General features: G+C 39.3%; 1 protein-coding gene across 1 annotated transcript; it reads right to left on the reverse strand.

Annotated features, from left to right (window-relative positions):
* Positions 1-351: 351 nt before the first annotated feature.
* Positions 352-14,408, reverse strand: LOC102309010 (rab11 family-interacting protein 2). The gene is made up of 6 exons (XM_005927051.3): positions 14,219-14,408; positions 12,926-13,502; positions 9,366-9,772; positions 7,748-8,102; positions 6,812-6,872; positions 352-4,161 (listed from the first exon to the last, which is right to left on the reverse strand). Exons 2-6 carry the CDS (start codon positions 13,276-13,278, stop codon positions 3,937-3,939), a joined length of 1,401 nt encoding a protein of 466 aa, XP_005927113.1. The 5' UTR covers positions 13,279-13,502; positions 14,219-14,408; the 3' UTR covers positions 352-3,936.
* Between the last annotated feature and the right edge of the window lie 2,785 nt (positions 14,409-17,193).

A 17,193-nucleotide genomic window follows, 5' to 3' on the forward strand; every position in this document is an offset into this window, starting at 1 on the left:
CAGAAGTAGACCCAACATGTTTACATCAAAAAAGTAATTTTAGGTCTCCATCATGTTGGAGCCACTCATGTTTCATTGTGTTGGCCCCTGTGCAGGCGACGCCATTCACTCCTCTAAACTCGATGACGCTTTGCTAAATAGCGAGATCTTTTATAAACGCAGTCATCATTTCCTTCAAAACTGTGTGCCACATTACAAGCACCGTCAGGGGATTTAGCTGCAGCTTAAGTCTTAGTGTCTGGCAGCTGTATGTGGCCTATGGCAAGCAGCATCATATTATCAGTAAAAGACTACCAGGAGGAGGATTGTCAGATCCCCAACTGGAGCTTTATGTCATTTTCATCAAAAAGGAAAAAAAAAAAAATCCCAGTGTATTTGCACTATTTGTTGGAACAGTGCGGGGATTTACCTTCAACACATTTAAGGTGTACACTGATGCATATACACAATTAATAAACTTAAATTATGGTGGGGGGCCATTTTATCTTCAAGCATTTTAAGTGCTTTGCATATTCAGATTTATTGTATGAGAAACATTATGCAAAGAGCCAAGGAATATAGATGCAGATCTTTCCTTTTTTTGAGTGCAAAATATCCCTTTGCACTGTTGTTGTCAAACATAATTTCAAAATGCTTTTCATTTAGATTTGTGTTTTCGTATGACATCTACCAAAGCACCAAATTATGTTAAAGCATAAAGCAAATGTATCAATCAAGCTAAAAGACAAACTGACAACCAGAATCAATTAATTTGAACTAGTCACCCCCAGTTTTCATTTGAACTAAACAACCTGAGGGTACAAATGTACTGACATTAAATATAATCTGAGAAAATATATTTTTGTTAGTTAATCGTCTGAACACAGGACCACATTATAGACTTGAGAGTTAATCGCCCGAACACCGCTCCCAAGCATGTGAAATAAATGATGAAAGTGAATCGCTTTTTGGAACTCAAGTAAAATAACACCTTCCCCAGGAAGCACAATTTCAAACATTTTACAAAATGTGTATAAACTCAAAAGCGCTTGAAGAAACATTGCGAGCGACTATACAAAATGTACAATAGAATTTGTAAGAGCTTGAAAAGATCAATGAACACCTGGCAGCCCACCAATACAGGCCGGTTAAAGTGGTTAGTAAAGCCTAAAACATACGAGCCCAGGATTAACACTTCAGCTAAAGTTGGAAGGCAATCTTGGAAGGAAAGCTTGTCCATCATGGAAAGCAGATTCTTAGCCATAAAGCACTCATGATTCCAAAAAGCTAATTCAAACACTGTTACCATTGAAAAAAAACATACAGATAAAACATCAGATAACCATTTTCAATACAAAGAAATAAACCCGACGCCTTTGTCACATCATCAGACAGAAAATATTAGCAGTAACTTCTTGTCCATAATGTGTCTGGGTAAAAAGAAATGGGATTAAAAAAGAAACAATAGAATAAAAACACACCTATGAAATGTTCTCTTTGGATACTCCAAATACTTTAAAGGCAAGCAAGGATCGATCACCTTGTTAGTGTACCGTATACATACATTTCGGACTTAAGTATTTCAAAGTCGCCCGCAAGACATTCAGTAACAGGAGGTTTTGGCCTTACGTTTGCACAACATCCGATAAAATAACCACTTCCACAGCAGAAAGAGAGTAATAACTTTTGCATGCCAAAAAATGTGTTTGACTGATGTAATGTTCATGAAAATGTAAATTGTGTTTGTGTTGAAATTCCACAGATCTAGTGTAGCAGTTTGCCTCATATGGGATTTGGTATCATACAGTGTAAAGGTCAAATATTTCCAAGACTGCAAAACAATTAAAATCTCATAAATAGTACAAAAACCACTAAACAGGATAAGATGGATCCTCCTCATGGCCTCATATATCAAACATCGCTTGATGCAGATGTCTGATATATTGTTAAACATGGCAACGATGAGTAAATGACAGTTATGTGACTATTAAACATGTTTAACACTGTAAATACAGCTGAAATAAACAATTATAGATGTAACCCTAACCATCACTAAATGACTATACTACAGGTTGCACAGCCATAGACTGTATAAAAAAGAAAAATTTAGCCCTGGGTCTAAAATCAAAGCCAGCCACCATTTTTTGTTTTCCAATGACCAGCAGGAGATCATTATATCATTAGAAACATTTTTCTAATGTTTTAATTACCAACTTCAAGCCTGTTAAATCAAGTGTGGCATTTTTTTAAAAACTTATTTTTTTACTTAACCCTATGATTTATCAATTTGTTAGCATATGATGCCCTTTGATCACCAAGTTTGGCTTCAGAGATGGCTAAACAGCTGGAGCTGAAGTCTCAGAATAGGGGTTTCCACAAGCCAAAAGCTCTAAGTGACACCACAGTGGCTATATCCATCCATTTTTCTACAGTCTATGGCACAATCACACATAAAAGTGGCTTTATCCAAGAACAACCTTACTTAAGTACCAGCAGCTGCCCTGTAGCTGTAGCATTTGGTCAGGACACACGGATAAATTAAAATTAAGGAGCATGGTTTAACATAGAAACCCTAACCCTTAAAGTGAAATGAGAACAGTTAGCTTCTCATGGTTAACATGTTATCTAAATGGCAATCACTGGTTATTTACCCTGAAAATTATCAGTGAATTCTCATTAGCACCCCATAAAGTGGTAAGACACACAGTACATAGTGAATTTGAGCCTAAAATAGGAATTACATATGCATGAATTTTTGTTTTAGTTACAGATTTTTCACAATAGGATAGGTCGTGGGAGGGGGGTATGGGAATACAGTGCCGCTTTTAACATCAGGTACCCTACAAACCCATTGTAAATGAGTTTTAAAAAATGGATATGTAAAAATGACTGAGTATATACCCACATGTGCAGATGGTAGCATTAACACAATCTTGAGCAAAAATAAAAAGTATGAAAAAGAGGAAGGCTGTTCAATCAATAACAAAGAACTCCAAGCTTTTTTATCAAATCAACATAAAGAGAGGAGTTTTACTCCAACATGTGATTAAAACGTAAACAAGACCATTACCAGCAGAATATAAAGCATTACCTTTAATATGATTATTGCACTTAAAGTAAAAATTATCACCTCCAACCGGGGACTTTAAGAGCCTTGGTCAAAGAAAATTAAATGATAGTCATCACAATAAGAGTAAAAAATAAAATGTCAGTAACTGATAAAAGGAATGTGCATTTGTTCTTGAGGAGAAAAATAATGCACACCTCAGGAAGCTAGAGACAAACCAGGCTTCCAGGACCTGTCAGCAAATTCTTACAACTATCTTCCAGTGTTTCTAAGAAAATCCATCAATCACTAAAGCTGAATGTGTCCACATCTGCACCACGAGGCAGGCTAGGGACAAAAAGCTGATGCCGTGACGTGCACCGCAGTTTAAGTGGCAAGTTTTGGACTTGCACTTGATTGTAACGCAGTACCTACAGCTTCATCTTATAAACCTGTAGACCATCTCTCAGCAAACAGCACATAACTGTGACTACAGCATCTGGTAAATACGAATTTGGCAGCATTTGCACTGTAAGAGCTTCTCAGCAGCTGATGGCAACTGTGTGTGCAACAGACCTCTGTTGGTTTACAAGTACAGTACAGCTAAACATAGTTGGTGTGAAAAGATTTGATGTGCCTTCAATAAGCTGAATGTCTCCTGTTTAAGTACCTAAGAACACACTCCAAGAAGTAATCATGAGCAAAATTATAACACGGAATTATAAGAATGCCAAACAAGGCATGTATGACCTACATATTAAAAAAATAAAAAAGCCTAGAAAAACTAACCACTGAATAGTAACTCAATAATTGATCAGTTCTATTTGTTCCCACTCACTTTAACACCTGATAACGATCCGTGAGCTATTGCTAAACCTTCATTAGTACCTTTTCATCGTGGGTCATTTTTTCTACTTTTTGGAAAGTTTGCCCGCCTTCTTTTTTGGCTCATAGGGTGTCCGTAGAATACTCGGCGTCTCCTCCATGACGCGTACAAGCAGGTTATCAATGTAATCCTCCAGTTCCCTGATGTGGGCATCTTTCTTTTTCACCACTTCTTTCTGTTTGATGAGTTCCTGCACAACCTCTTCAAAAGACAAGTTGCTATAGGCAGACACGCTTTCCTGTGTCACCTCCTGAAAGTGGAAAACAAAGAAATGATCATGACCATGTTGTGCATACATATGTTTTGTAAAAGGGTGCTTAAATCTTTGTTGATTGGGGCACCAATAAGTCTTTATGCTCCATCATTGCTGACTAATTAGGCTGTTTGGCACAGAGTCACATGTTTATCTTTTGTTGTGCTACTAATAAAGGCTAGCTGAGGATTTTAGGGTTTTAGCTCTGACCTGGTCAATGAATTCGGTAATAAACATTCTGATTTAACACTAGCGCCTGAAGATTTACTGTTTGGCTGATATTGGCCTATCACACGTGTGACCACAGGGAAGTTTTTCTTTTGATCCTTGAAGAACAAAATGCAGAAACAGATGCTGGAGGCAATTCTCAATTGTTTCATTCAAGTTTGAAAGATGAACCTGACCCCTCAGACAACAGTCTCAGTGGACAGGTGGCTGTCAAGAAGTCATTCTTGAGGAAAGTTATTATACAATTTACACAAGAACTGACCTGAAAATCAGTGGCAACAGATCTTATGGAGTGAGGAATCCAAATTTGGAATTGTTTTTGGTCGTAATCGTCATATATATGTATGGAAGTGGTCAGAAGAGAGGTAAGTGTCTACTGCAACCACTAAAGGAGGCTCCTTCATGCTTTCTGGTGATGGAGTCTCTGTCAAAACTGATAAAATTATGAATGCAGAAAGGTTTTTGCAAAAAGCTTCCCTCAGACAATTATAGAATAAAGGTGGTCATATCAAAAGTTGACTTTCAAGGTTGTTAGAATTGCACAAATTCTGTTTTAACTTATACTGTATTTCCATGTATGTTTGATTTACTTGTTTTCAGTAAATCAAATAATGCCAGTAGGAACATGACTTTTGGACAGTAACCTATCTAAAGGTGAAAAACAAGGACCCTATAAGGTTCCTTATAGCTTAACTACTCTATTAGGACTTAGCTTTGACACTACAGCACATCTTTATCTTTGCTTTCTAGTGTTAAAAACACATACTCTTTAATTCAAGACGACTCTGGCAAAAACTCCAAATAATCTGCCAGTACTTAACAATAAAGATTACCAAAACAATTTAATCTTTGTTTTGAGGGGGAAATGCCAGGCTGCATATTTCTACAAATAAAGGTCACGCTAATAAATGCCAAAATACGAATGCAACCCAAGCCCAGCTTTGCTCTTTGAGGACAATCTAGTTGGACAGAGCAGGGTGGTACAGTATGTGCAGATCATATTGCGCGGGTACGAGAGGAGCTGTAATCGTTTTTAATGAGGGACCACTTTATCGCTTCAGTGCTGGGCATCCTCCCCTGAACGGATAGAACAGCAAAGCCTTCACCCTGTTTAAAATACCACACTTATCAGCTTCCACTCCCATGCACCATTCAAGCCTTCACTGCTGGGTAAAGACAATGCAGAAAGAGCTGGAGCAGGACTGCTTACCAGGTATCTTATCGCTTCTAACAGCATAGAGGCTACTGTGGGGCGACACAAACCAAAATGAAATATTTGCCACAGAGATTAAATGTCCAACGCAAGGAGGGTTTCAGGAACAGAGCTCGGTAACCTATTCCCCACACAAACACACCTACCCCCCAAAAAAGCCATCTCACTGAAAGATACTGCACTTAAGCCATCTGAGAGGGAATAAGAGAGCAGACAGCCATATGGAAGGATGCTGGTTTCACGTACAAGCGTGTATACATGCACACACTCGCTTTCCCTCTCACACCCACACACACATATATATACACACCCCCACGGCATAATAATCAGGAGCTTTAGTGGTTGGTGACAAAGGCCTGGAAATGACCATGAACTGGCAAAGTAATGATGACCATTTTTCTGCGATCAGTAGTGAGGAGAAGATAAGGCGCACACTTGGCATTCTCCAGTTGTGTCATTACAGTTTCTAATGAGCTCAGCTTTGAGAATCTAAAAGCTCAGTCCTTTGAAATCTCTCACTGCCCTCCCTCCCTCCTGCATGTAGTTAATTAGGGCCTTGAAGCAGAGGAAATGGGAGCTGCCATTTCTGCGAGGCACAGCGGCATGCACGGGGGCACATGTGTGGATACCGACAGCCCTCAACACCCACAAAGAAAGGTGAGGAAAGCCATTATCAGCATTCTCCTTCTCATTTAGGCATCACTTCGGCTATTGCTCCCCCTGCTCCTTCATCTATATCAGTTTTGCTGTGTAACAGTCTGCGAATTTTAACTACTGAACAACTAGCAACTACTAAAGAGTTAAAAACTTTATCTACAAATGAGGTAAAAATGATATCTTTAAGTATTTCTGTGCCCTGCCTCATAAAAAAAACCCCAAACAAACAGCAATTAAACAATCTGTGCACATCACTACAACTGACCTTACAGGCCGAAATTTCACACCACTTCAAACTATGATTAGATCGGACATGATGACCGATGTGTGCAGCTGCTAATTAGTTGAATGGCACGTCTGAGTTTTCAGGGGTCTCACAAATCAATGTCACCAGCTGCTTAAGAGTCCTCAATAACAAAATCTGCTCAGCATTACATATAAAATGTACACAAATGTAACTGTTGCACTTATTCTCCCTTTTTTTCCCCTCTACACTTTCAGCCAGTCAGGTAATATGAAACTATATAACTTTCTAAAACATATTCTTACTATTTTTTTGTCCTTCTTCTTCTGGCCAAAGGTGATGTTGGGTCCGGTTAATTTTTTGTCACTGCAAAACAACCAAATGCAAAGTTAGTAATCACATTAAAGCATTGCACTCTGTATTTTAGCAGACTTTTACAAATATAGAAGCTCTGATGTACTCATGTCCTGCACTAGGAGAACAATAATAAATACATTAACAGGGAATAAATAATAAACTTGAAAACACCTTTTTTCACCCATGCACTACATTACAAATGACCGCTGAGCTAGTGTATGACAAAGGCAGCAGTAAAGATGATGGACTAGTGCCTACAGAGATAAGTGGTTAATTGGGTGGTCTATCTCTTCAGGGGATCTCATTACTATAGCTCAGAGGGCTCTGTTATCAAACCCAGGCACTCTAAAGAGCCACTAATGACACCTTCCACTCTGATAAACCAGAACTTAGCTACAGTGCTCACCAACTCTTTATGTAACAAAGGAAAAAGATGTAACTGGCTCAGTGGAAATGTTTAAATAATATTTGACAACATAATGAGAAAGAGAGCGAGAGAAGGTCTATCAGAAAGTAGATTTCAATCAACAAGGTATTGAGAACTTTACTGGAATGTCAAGCAAATATCCTGTGGAGCAGTGACTATTCCATTGGCATTCCAAGATGATGTTTTGGGATTTTGAGATTCCTTGATTGTGATGAAAAAGACAAGTAGCATGCTGCAATCACTGCTCTGCAGGAGCCGAACACAGACTTTGTCTTTGTTTTAATAAGACAACATACATTTTGTTTTTAAGTGTGTTCTCTTGTAAATTTCTGGGTTTTTTCTTTTTTTGATTGTTATTCCTGACTGGGACAAGAAAAGAAAAAGTCAAATAAAGTGATGATGCCAATATAGCCAATAAAGCTAACTTAACCACAAATACAAACAAAAACAGGACAACCTGGCTTTGTAGTTGGAACTGAATGGGTTAGTGTCTGCTTGCGAGTCTCCACTAAAGGGGTTTGGGGAACGCAGGTCTCCAGAGCTCCCTGAACGCCCCCCATTGCTGGTCTTGCGGCCTTCCTTCTTTCCTGTCACGCGTTCCAGTAGGCTGACCTTCTCCTTTTTCTCCTTCCGCTCTGGTCGGTCCCACAGCTGCCCGTGCTCCCCCTCAAATGGGTTGCGGTTGCGTGGGAGCGTGGCATACTTCTGTGGCAGGGTGTCAGTGATATCAGTGAAAGGGTCACCGTGTGCTTCGTCGTCCTGGAAGCCTGGCACCTCACTCTGGGAACGCCTGTGAGGGCCACCTGTACTTCCTACAAGATAAATTAGAAATGTAATAAGAGACAAAATATGGGGTTTTTTTTGGGGGGGGGGGTTAGTGTTTTGCTAAAAAGGGATTGGGTGAACTCAATTCATTATCAGTTTAGACATAAGAATTTTACTGCTTTATCACAAAACGACCACATTGCATCTGTGGAGTCCAGCATGATTAAAATCATAGATATTATATTTTTAAATATAATGATGCAGAAGTGTGCAAGTGAGCCACGATTTTCATTCAGGTTTGAAAACCCAAAAGAAGAATTTAAAGGTAAAAGTGAAGCAGTAACATAAATAAGTAGCTGGTCAAATCCAAATGTGTGTGTCAATATTTAGAACCAGAAGAACCAGTGTGATCACAACAGTTAAAAACTAACTGCGGATAATAATACAAAGGTTTGTTTGGGGGGGGGGTTCCCCATAGGTTTACGTGCAGAAGTATTCTACTGTTTGAACCTCTTTCAGCAAAAATAAAGAAAAATATCTTTTTTTTTGTTATTATCACTAAACTTATTTTTCACTCTGACATGTTACATTTTAACAGCAGATTCTAGTGAACATCTCAGCCTTTACTATAAGAATCACAACTACTGTTTGCATGAGTTACAGCTGCACTAACTTTGCAGAAAGAACTGGTAAATTGGAGACTGGTTAAGATGGAAATTTTCAGCTTAAAAACAGAAAATGACTAAAATGTCAAAGACTGACATAAATGGCCTACATTACTATCTTATTGAGTTGAGACTTACAGTACCTTATATTTTTAATAGGATTATATACAAACAAGCATTCTTACAGACGTCTACAGATGGCCTCTAGAAATTGCAACATCTCATTTTAAAATATAATGAAATAGACTAGCCCTTTACTTTCATTGTACATGTACAATGAAATTGTGGATTAACACTATAAGAGCCATATATTTGTAACAAACAAACACTAAAACATTGTCCTGACAGACAGGATGCCACAATGCACCACAGTGTCATTCTGACTATTCTCTATAATTTTAACACTTAAGATTGAGTCTTCACTGAAATATTTTGGATCCCAGTCGACTGCTTAAACCACTATCCCCCGTTCTTATAAACACAATAACGAAAATGCATCGGCAGCTTCAGTTAATATGAGAACTGGTTTTAAAACATTATCAAAATCCTCTTCAGAGATCACTCTAGCAGCAATAAAAGTATACCAAACCAAAAAGTGACAAATGTAACAAACTACTGTGGAAAAACAGAAGCGTTGGTCCTCACCACTCTCTTCTATGGAGTTCATGGAATCCAGTTTGGGTCGAAAGTGGGTCCCGATGAGATCTGACATGGAATGCGCTGCAGAGAGTTTATGGGCCCCAGCGAGTAGCGGCCTCTTGACTTTTGTTTCAGGCTGGGATTGACGTTCTGGTGCGCCAGACTGACGGGTGGGCTCCGAATCACACATGGCGGACCGAGGCAAGATGGCTGAAGAAGCGTCACCAAAGCCGCTGTCGTGTTTTCGACCCTTCACTTTGTCCTTAAGTTTGGAAAAAGGTGAGCGGGGCTTTTCCTTCATGGAGAGGTCAAACATGCTGGCTGTCATGTTGTTCCTCATGAACTGAATGCTGACTTGAATGCGACCTCGTTCTTTCCTCTTCTTCCCGGGCTTGGACTCCAAGGAATACCAGCTAAAAATGAGAGTGCAGGAAGCTTAAGCTGAGCAAATTCAATGAGACAATTTATATAAAAAGAGCAGGGTTTATAAAAATCCTCTGAGTTGATTACGCGTAATGCAACATAATTCAGCAAGACAGGGATACAAAGTCAGAATGTGGTAAAAGTCCTTACACGATCAAACAATATGACAAATGGAAAAATAGCCCTCATTCCTTCTAATGGGCTTTACATACATCTTTATGGCTACTACTGAAAAGGCTAATTTGAGAAGACTAATCCAAAGGCGACACACAAATGCAGGGGCTTAAATCATTTGAACTTTTTTATGACACATATGAGAACACAAATTTATAACTCAAAGGATAAACATTCTTTGCAAACTGAACCTAAAAAAAATAAATTGTCTGCTGCCGAATAATACAGACCATTTCAAGCTGTTTTTTTGGCTCCTATTTGTTTAACCTCTCTGCTTTTTTCAACTGGAAGTAATGGGATTTATGCCTTCGCTCTGAGCGAAATAAAGTGGCATTTGCACAAATCTGGCCTTTGTTCAGAAATGCAACGACAAGCAATTGGGAAACTGCAAAGCCACATCGCAGGCTTTGCACACAACAGTTCATACATGCTAATGAGACACATCCTCTGTGTTAGAGGGCCTGTGAAGGAGGCCATTAGGAAACCAGTATCAGGATGAAACAAGCGTCAATATTTTCTCACTGCCTTTGCCACAAACATGGAATATATTCTAAAATGGGATGCTTTATCAGTATAACCAAGTCAAAAAAAAACATATTTGCTTAAGTGTATCTGCTTGACTACAATTACTGATATTTTCTTCTAGATTTAAATGAAGATTTATAGTACTCCTTGCAGACTGACATGAAATTTGAGTTATCAATTCAATTGATTTTTTTAAAAAAGTGCTGGTATTAGCTTTATAAGAAATCACAGCTGCTGAACGCTATTTTAAGCAGTCTAGCTCGCATCCCAGAAGCCTCACTCATAGTCATGAAAAGCCTTGTTGGGGCCAATTCCCAGGCTGCGCGCCGCGCTCCGCCTGATCAGTAGCCACAGCATGCCGCTGCCGTGGGGCCGAGCCTGCACCTCACGTGTGTCTCAAGGCCAAGATAAACCTCCCTGTGCTTGGAACCACAATCCTCCCACTCCGGTCCAAGCCGCTGGGAAACTCCTCACAATCAACAAACACAGGTGTGCGATAATTATGGGCTGCCTTCTCAGATATCAGTACGGGCTCTCCTCCCCAATATGCCAGTTCAAAAACACTGCGGATGGGCCATGGTGAACAGAGACCCACTGTGGAGTGTGGATATAGTATCGAGAGCCCTGGCATCATTGTCAAGTATGGCTGCGGCGTAGGTATTAGGCCAGCAAGCAACACGGCGATATCCGTTACAGAACCACTGCTGAAAAAGTGCACAGCCTCAAGGTGCATCAGTTGAGGCACCTAAATAAATAAAAGCCGTTCACACTGATTATAACATATTGTGATTCTCCCAACTGATGGGCAAAGAGGAAGTCAGCTAATGTCCTTCCCCCCCAAAATGTGCAGTGAGCTAATTAACACCAGATCCAATTTGGTTTCGCAGTTCCTGTTTGCTTAATGTAGGGTTAAGAAATGTGTGTGTGTGTGTGTGTGTGTGTGAATGTAGGGTGTGTGTGTGTGTGTGTGTGTGTGTGTGTGTGTGTGTGTGTGTGTGGGACTTGTGAGGCTCATCAACCAAAGTTTAGCCAAATACAGCAGAGTCTCTCCAAGCTCTGATGGTTTACACTGTGTTAGTTTATTTGAATCTACATCTATACATCGATCTCTCTCCTCAAATCTTTTTTCAGTAACTTTAAAGAGGACAAACCTTATTCTGGCATGGCTTTACTTGAAGGTAACCAAACAAGTCACCCAATTATGACTCAGGGAGACGCCCACTATTGTCCACCAATATATTGGCATAGATAAATATCTGTTTCCAAACTGGAATGTATTTTGTGCCAAGAAAGGCACAATGCATAGAGGCCAGATTTTAACACGAGGGAAACTAAACTGTACAGAAACAAGCCAAGATTTAATCCCAGGTGTCTTTGGCTCTGAAGGAGAGACCATCTTTCATTCACACCTCTGAAAAAACAAAAACAAAAAATGGAGTATAGGAGTGGCTAACAAGACATGTTTGTCCAGCTCCACTAGTTTCAGTTAGGTCAACTGGTGTCAGTAATTACTCTAAAATAATCCCTCTGCAGCGTAGGCCAATCCATTGCTAAGCCTCAAACAATACAGTGTCATGAAGATGGAAAAAAAAAAGTACAACCAACATGTCCTTGCTAACTGAGCATGAAAGTGTGTCACTGGTGTGCTAAATAATTTTAAAGTGAAGTACTTCTGTTAGAGCATTTCATTTACTCTGCTCTTAACATTAAAACTTGTGTATCTAATAAAGTGTATTTCTAAACCAAGTGCACAAAGAAAATAAAGGGCAACGCAATGGTATTTAAATCATGTGGAGCAACAGGGTTGGGTCATGACCTTAATTGAGACCACAGTGCAGAATATAACACGCAAAAGACAGCACATTTGTGAAGTCTACTATGGCAGTAATACTTGTGGCAAATGTGACAAATAACAACTGACTTAGCTCATGGTGTAATCCACTTATGACTGGAAAGGCTGTGGAAATATTTTCCACTTCCTCTCAAAGGTCTGTCTCTATACCAACAAGACACTACAGACTAAAGACCCTGAATAATGTACATGTGATGCTAATGTCTAAGAACTATACTATATAAAAACATGCTGTATGTCCCATGATGTTTGTTAGTGTTAAAACCGCCCCAGGTCTTCTCTTAAAGGGAAACTATTGACCTTGCAAAAACTGCAAAAACTGCTAACAGTAGTATTTCTGTCCCAGAAAATCTGAAGGAATTATATTTTCCAAAAAGTATATATACCATAAATATCAGAGAGCAAAAATACATGGTTATAACATAAGTACCTCATTCTTAAGTGCTGGTTGTTAGCACATTAAAACGAGGATATAATAATCATTCTTGGAGCTCACTGCAGTAGTGCTTATGCCCCAAAAAAACTTCTCAAAGAACCATTGTGACATTTTTGTGATATCTAATAGACTTTTATAGTTTTTTTTAATACTTACTCTGTTTTCTTTCTCTCCTTGTTATCAAAGATTTCATTAAGATTTATGCACTTCTGACCCAGAAACTTGTCCATCCCAACCAAAGAGCGATGCATCACTATGAGGCAGAGTTCATACACTTCTGGGTTGCCCTCCAAAAGTAGGCCAGGTAATTCAAAGGAGGCTTCTTCCCTCCACACAGGGTTAAGGGTCTTCTCCGCCACTGATGTTGAGTACTTCTCCTTGCCCAGCTGGATGATAGTGTAGGCATCATTGGTGCCATTTTTGCCTTTGGCCTGTAAACCAGTTGCTTGAAGAACAGTGGCTTGGACATGGGTTGGAAACCACTTTTGAGACTGCTCGCCCAGTGACATTGTAAGCACTGACTGTTAACTGAAATCCATTCAAAATAAAGTCAAATATAATTTATGCAGCAATTTTTTTCAGTGAGTGCGACATGCAAGAAGCAGCAATCATGATTCACTATAGTTTGACATCAGCGTTTAGCAGCACTTTTTACAGTGGACCATAAGTTTGACAAACTGAGCAAGTCTCATCTTCTGTCAGATCACAGATGTCCAAGCCACTGCTGAGTCATCTGCAAGAAAATAGAACAGAAAGAAACAGGAAAACATCATTATTTTTGCCAAGAATGAAAGCCTGGCTTATGAAGACACAGAGAGAACTGATATTAAAGCAGGCAGCCTGCTAATAATTTGATGGCAGCCACTTTGGAAGTAATACGGCTAAGCAGAAATCACATTTTGCACTGTATGATTTGCACAATATCTTTAAATATATGTCCCTAAGATGGAGGTTCAAGGCAGATATTGATGATCTCATCTAGTGACACATTTTGGTGTCATTGTCACTGAATTAGTGAGTCACTCAGTGGGATATGGAGCGACCGTTTCATGTATTATTTTCAAATTAGTTTAGACTGAAAATAGAGGTTTTGACTGTGATTAAGAAGCTGTGCACATATTCAAGTAAAGCAGTCATGGGCTGTGGCTCTAGATAACTCTAGATGACGCATTGACGCAGGTATACATGAAAGAAGTGGTGTAAGTAGCCACGTAAGTCACATTAAGATGCAATGCCCCTTTAAGTGAGCGTCTCTCCACAGGTTTGTCAAAAGTAAATATTATTAAACTGATTACAACAATTAAATGATGCGAGGCAATATTAAATTGTCACCTTTTCGTAAGGCTTTGTTAGGGGTAAATTCAGTTAAGACTGGAGGACAACGTTAGCATTATGCGGCTAGCTGGTGGGCACACAGAGAGCATCACACACAAGCACACAGCTTCTTACCTCGGTGTCATTTTCACCAACACCACATGGACATTCAGCGCTTCAGCTCGGCACAAACTCTTCCCACAAACACACTCATGCGACACTTTCGGCTAATGTTCGCTGAACTTGCTGTTGTTGTTGCAGTCCATTACTGCTCACTGCTGACGGCCAGTGGCGAGATTTACTTCCTAGTCTGACATCACTTCCGGCTCACCCCGGTGAAAATTGAGGTGTCAAAATAAGGTGGTAGCGCTCGCTCGCGCGTTCTAATGGAATTAGATAAGTGAAGGAATATAAAAAAATTCAGTGAAAGCTGCTTAAATATCCAAAGGCGAAGAAAAAGCTAAAAATCAAAAACAATGCAGCATAACCGAAGAATGTTCTCCATACTCGGTACTGGGTTGTGGGTATACAGGTAAGCAGCAATGACAGGATATATAAATATGTATAAATTTCTAGCAAACACACTTTCTGTGAGATATTGTTGCGCATGTGTGTGCACAGCGTGCGTGTGCTCGCGCATTTTCTTGAGAGGTAAATCATACAAACATGGGAAGTGCTTTTGTCTCATGAGTGGGACATGGAGGTACCGATAAGGGGTTCACTTGAATGAACACAGACATGCTTGTCACCCCACTTGACAAGTGCATCTTAACCAAACACACCTGCCTGTGTGGGTTTTTATCGTTCTGCCGCAACCAGTGCAGTATGTACACACCACTGGCCCTAGGCTCCGGCTGGGCCATCCATCAAACTGAGATTATTGCACTTATCTAGAGTACATCTCTGAATGAAATGCTAAGGCTTAGTGAAATATTAGGCTGTACAAAAATGTGAGTCAGATAGCATTTAATACATTCGTGGATCTCACCCTCATGTTTTACATTAGCTGTTCCATTAGGTGAATATGAAAGTACAATGTCTCTTTGTAGCTGTGGCTTTAAAGCATTTAGAAGTGGCCAAATGTTGGCCATAGCCTGTATATCACATTTAGTCTCGGAAAAAAGGCTTTTGTGTCACCTAAAACGGATTTATACATAAAACATATTTTTTTAAATATAGTATATATAATATTTACTTTTATAGAGGTCGATGTGCACCTTCAGATTTGTTTTCTCTACAAAGCTCTTCAAATTATTCCTTTAGCTGTAGGATTTTTTTTAGCAAGGCCGGGTATGATCCACTCTGCTAAAATAGTAACAATATGTATTCTACTTGCTTTGTGCCACTTTTTTAACGTATTCATCCTAAAACCTATTTGAATTTCATTTAGCTTTAGAAACTTTAAAACCTTTGCTGTAATTTAGGATATTAAGTTTTCAGAAACAATTACAAAATATAAAATATAATAAATGTAATATTATAAAGCATCCTGTGTATATTTTCTGAACGCACCTTAACGAGTACCCTTATGAGGGGATAATGCATCTTTATCAAACTATTTGTTGTGTTTGTGTAACTAGTTTAGACGTGTGTAAACACATATCCATAATACAAATGAAATCCCACTCCATTTAGTTGTAGACCATTGTGGATATTTCTAGAAATTAGCAGGCTAGTTGTAGTTTGCAAAATGTAAATTTTATCTAAAGACTCTTGAGTATATAGTAGTCAATTCACTTGATTTAACTAAGGCAAAGATTATTGTCTGAACACAGTGTCTGTTTTATTTTTCTAACCTGTTTTATAGTCTATCAGCAGAAATGGAGCACAAAACCTGTAAATGCATCCACACCACATTCACCAGTCACAATGTAAAAATCAGCTAATTTCAGATAGTAATTATATAAATATAATTCTATAAATAATTGTGCAATGCAATGAATGCCAGCTGAGATATTGCACTGCTGGATCCTCGAGCAGTTGAGATATGGGCACATCTGTGCAGTTTTTTAGAAATGTAAGTGCAGTCACTAAATGTTTGGGAGTGTTCAGTTCTCACATGAGGGTGGAAGCTGTTCTTAAATCTGTTCGTCTGTGACATGATGGACCCGAAGTTTCTACCAGGGGCAGCGGGTCAAACAGATGGTGTCCTTGGTGTGACGGCTCTTTCAGTATGTTGGCTGCTGTACTGAGGGAGCGAGAGCTCAGTAAGTCTCCCAGCGAGAATATAAAATTGCATTAGCAGTGACAGAAGCTTTTATCCAAGTGACACACTCCTATTAGACATTTGATGGAAGTGGGATTGTGCAAAATGTGACTGCAGAGCATGAGTTCTCAATGACTGACCCAGTGACGGGTTAAAATACAATAGCAAAAAAACCCCACCCAAAACAAAACACAAAGAAACACATCTTAGATTTGTTTGGCTTGATAGATACTCATAAATGTTTGATTCTAAGCAGGGGCAAAGTTACAGAAAAACAAAACCGCAAAAACCGTTGGGAGTCTGCTGATTTTTGTTTACAACTCAGGTCAAGATCTGATAATACTTCAGTTTGAGCAATTGCCTTGCACAGCTGCTGGGTAACTTCCAAGTGTTTATGATTTATCCAGTCGCATCACTACTCACATTCCTTCTCAGGAGCACTTCACTGTCTGTTGTGGTTAGCAGTGTCAGGACCGAGCTGAATGAAATAACAACCAGAGGCATGCAGATAAACAACCAGGGTCATGACACTCTTCCCCTTAATTTGACAATAAGTCAAACATTTTCATATATTACCCCCTTTCTGAACATAATACCACAGTGCCTCTTCTCTGTGAGATAAAAACATGAAAGACACTGCATTCCAACATCACCTGTATCCTTTTATTACTCTCCTCTCGTGGAGAGGTGCATTTAAAAACAAAATATCACGCTATAAACTAGAGAATAGTAATGTAAGGACGCTGTCTACATTTTGAGGGAACAGCGCTGAAGGTCATAAACTGTCCAACATGTAAGTGAACCTTCTAGCATGGCCCGGTCCACATGTTGAACCACATTAGCTGTGGCCCCTAACGGCCGCCATCCACTTCCCGCACATGGTTCTGGTTTAGGGCCCTTTCTT

The sequence above is a fragment of the Haplochromis burtoni genome, unplaced genomic scaffold (assembly GCF_018398535.1).
Source record: "Haplochromis burtoni strain Fernald_Lab_line unplaced genomic scaffold, NCSU_Asbu1 Contig_96, whole genome shotgun sequence".
Taxonomy (NCBI): Eukaryota; Metazoa; Chordata; class Actinopteri; order Cichliformes; family Cichlidae; genus Haplochromis; species Haplochromis burtoni.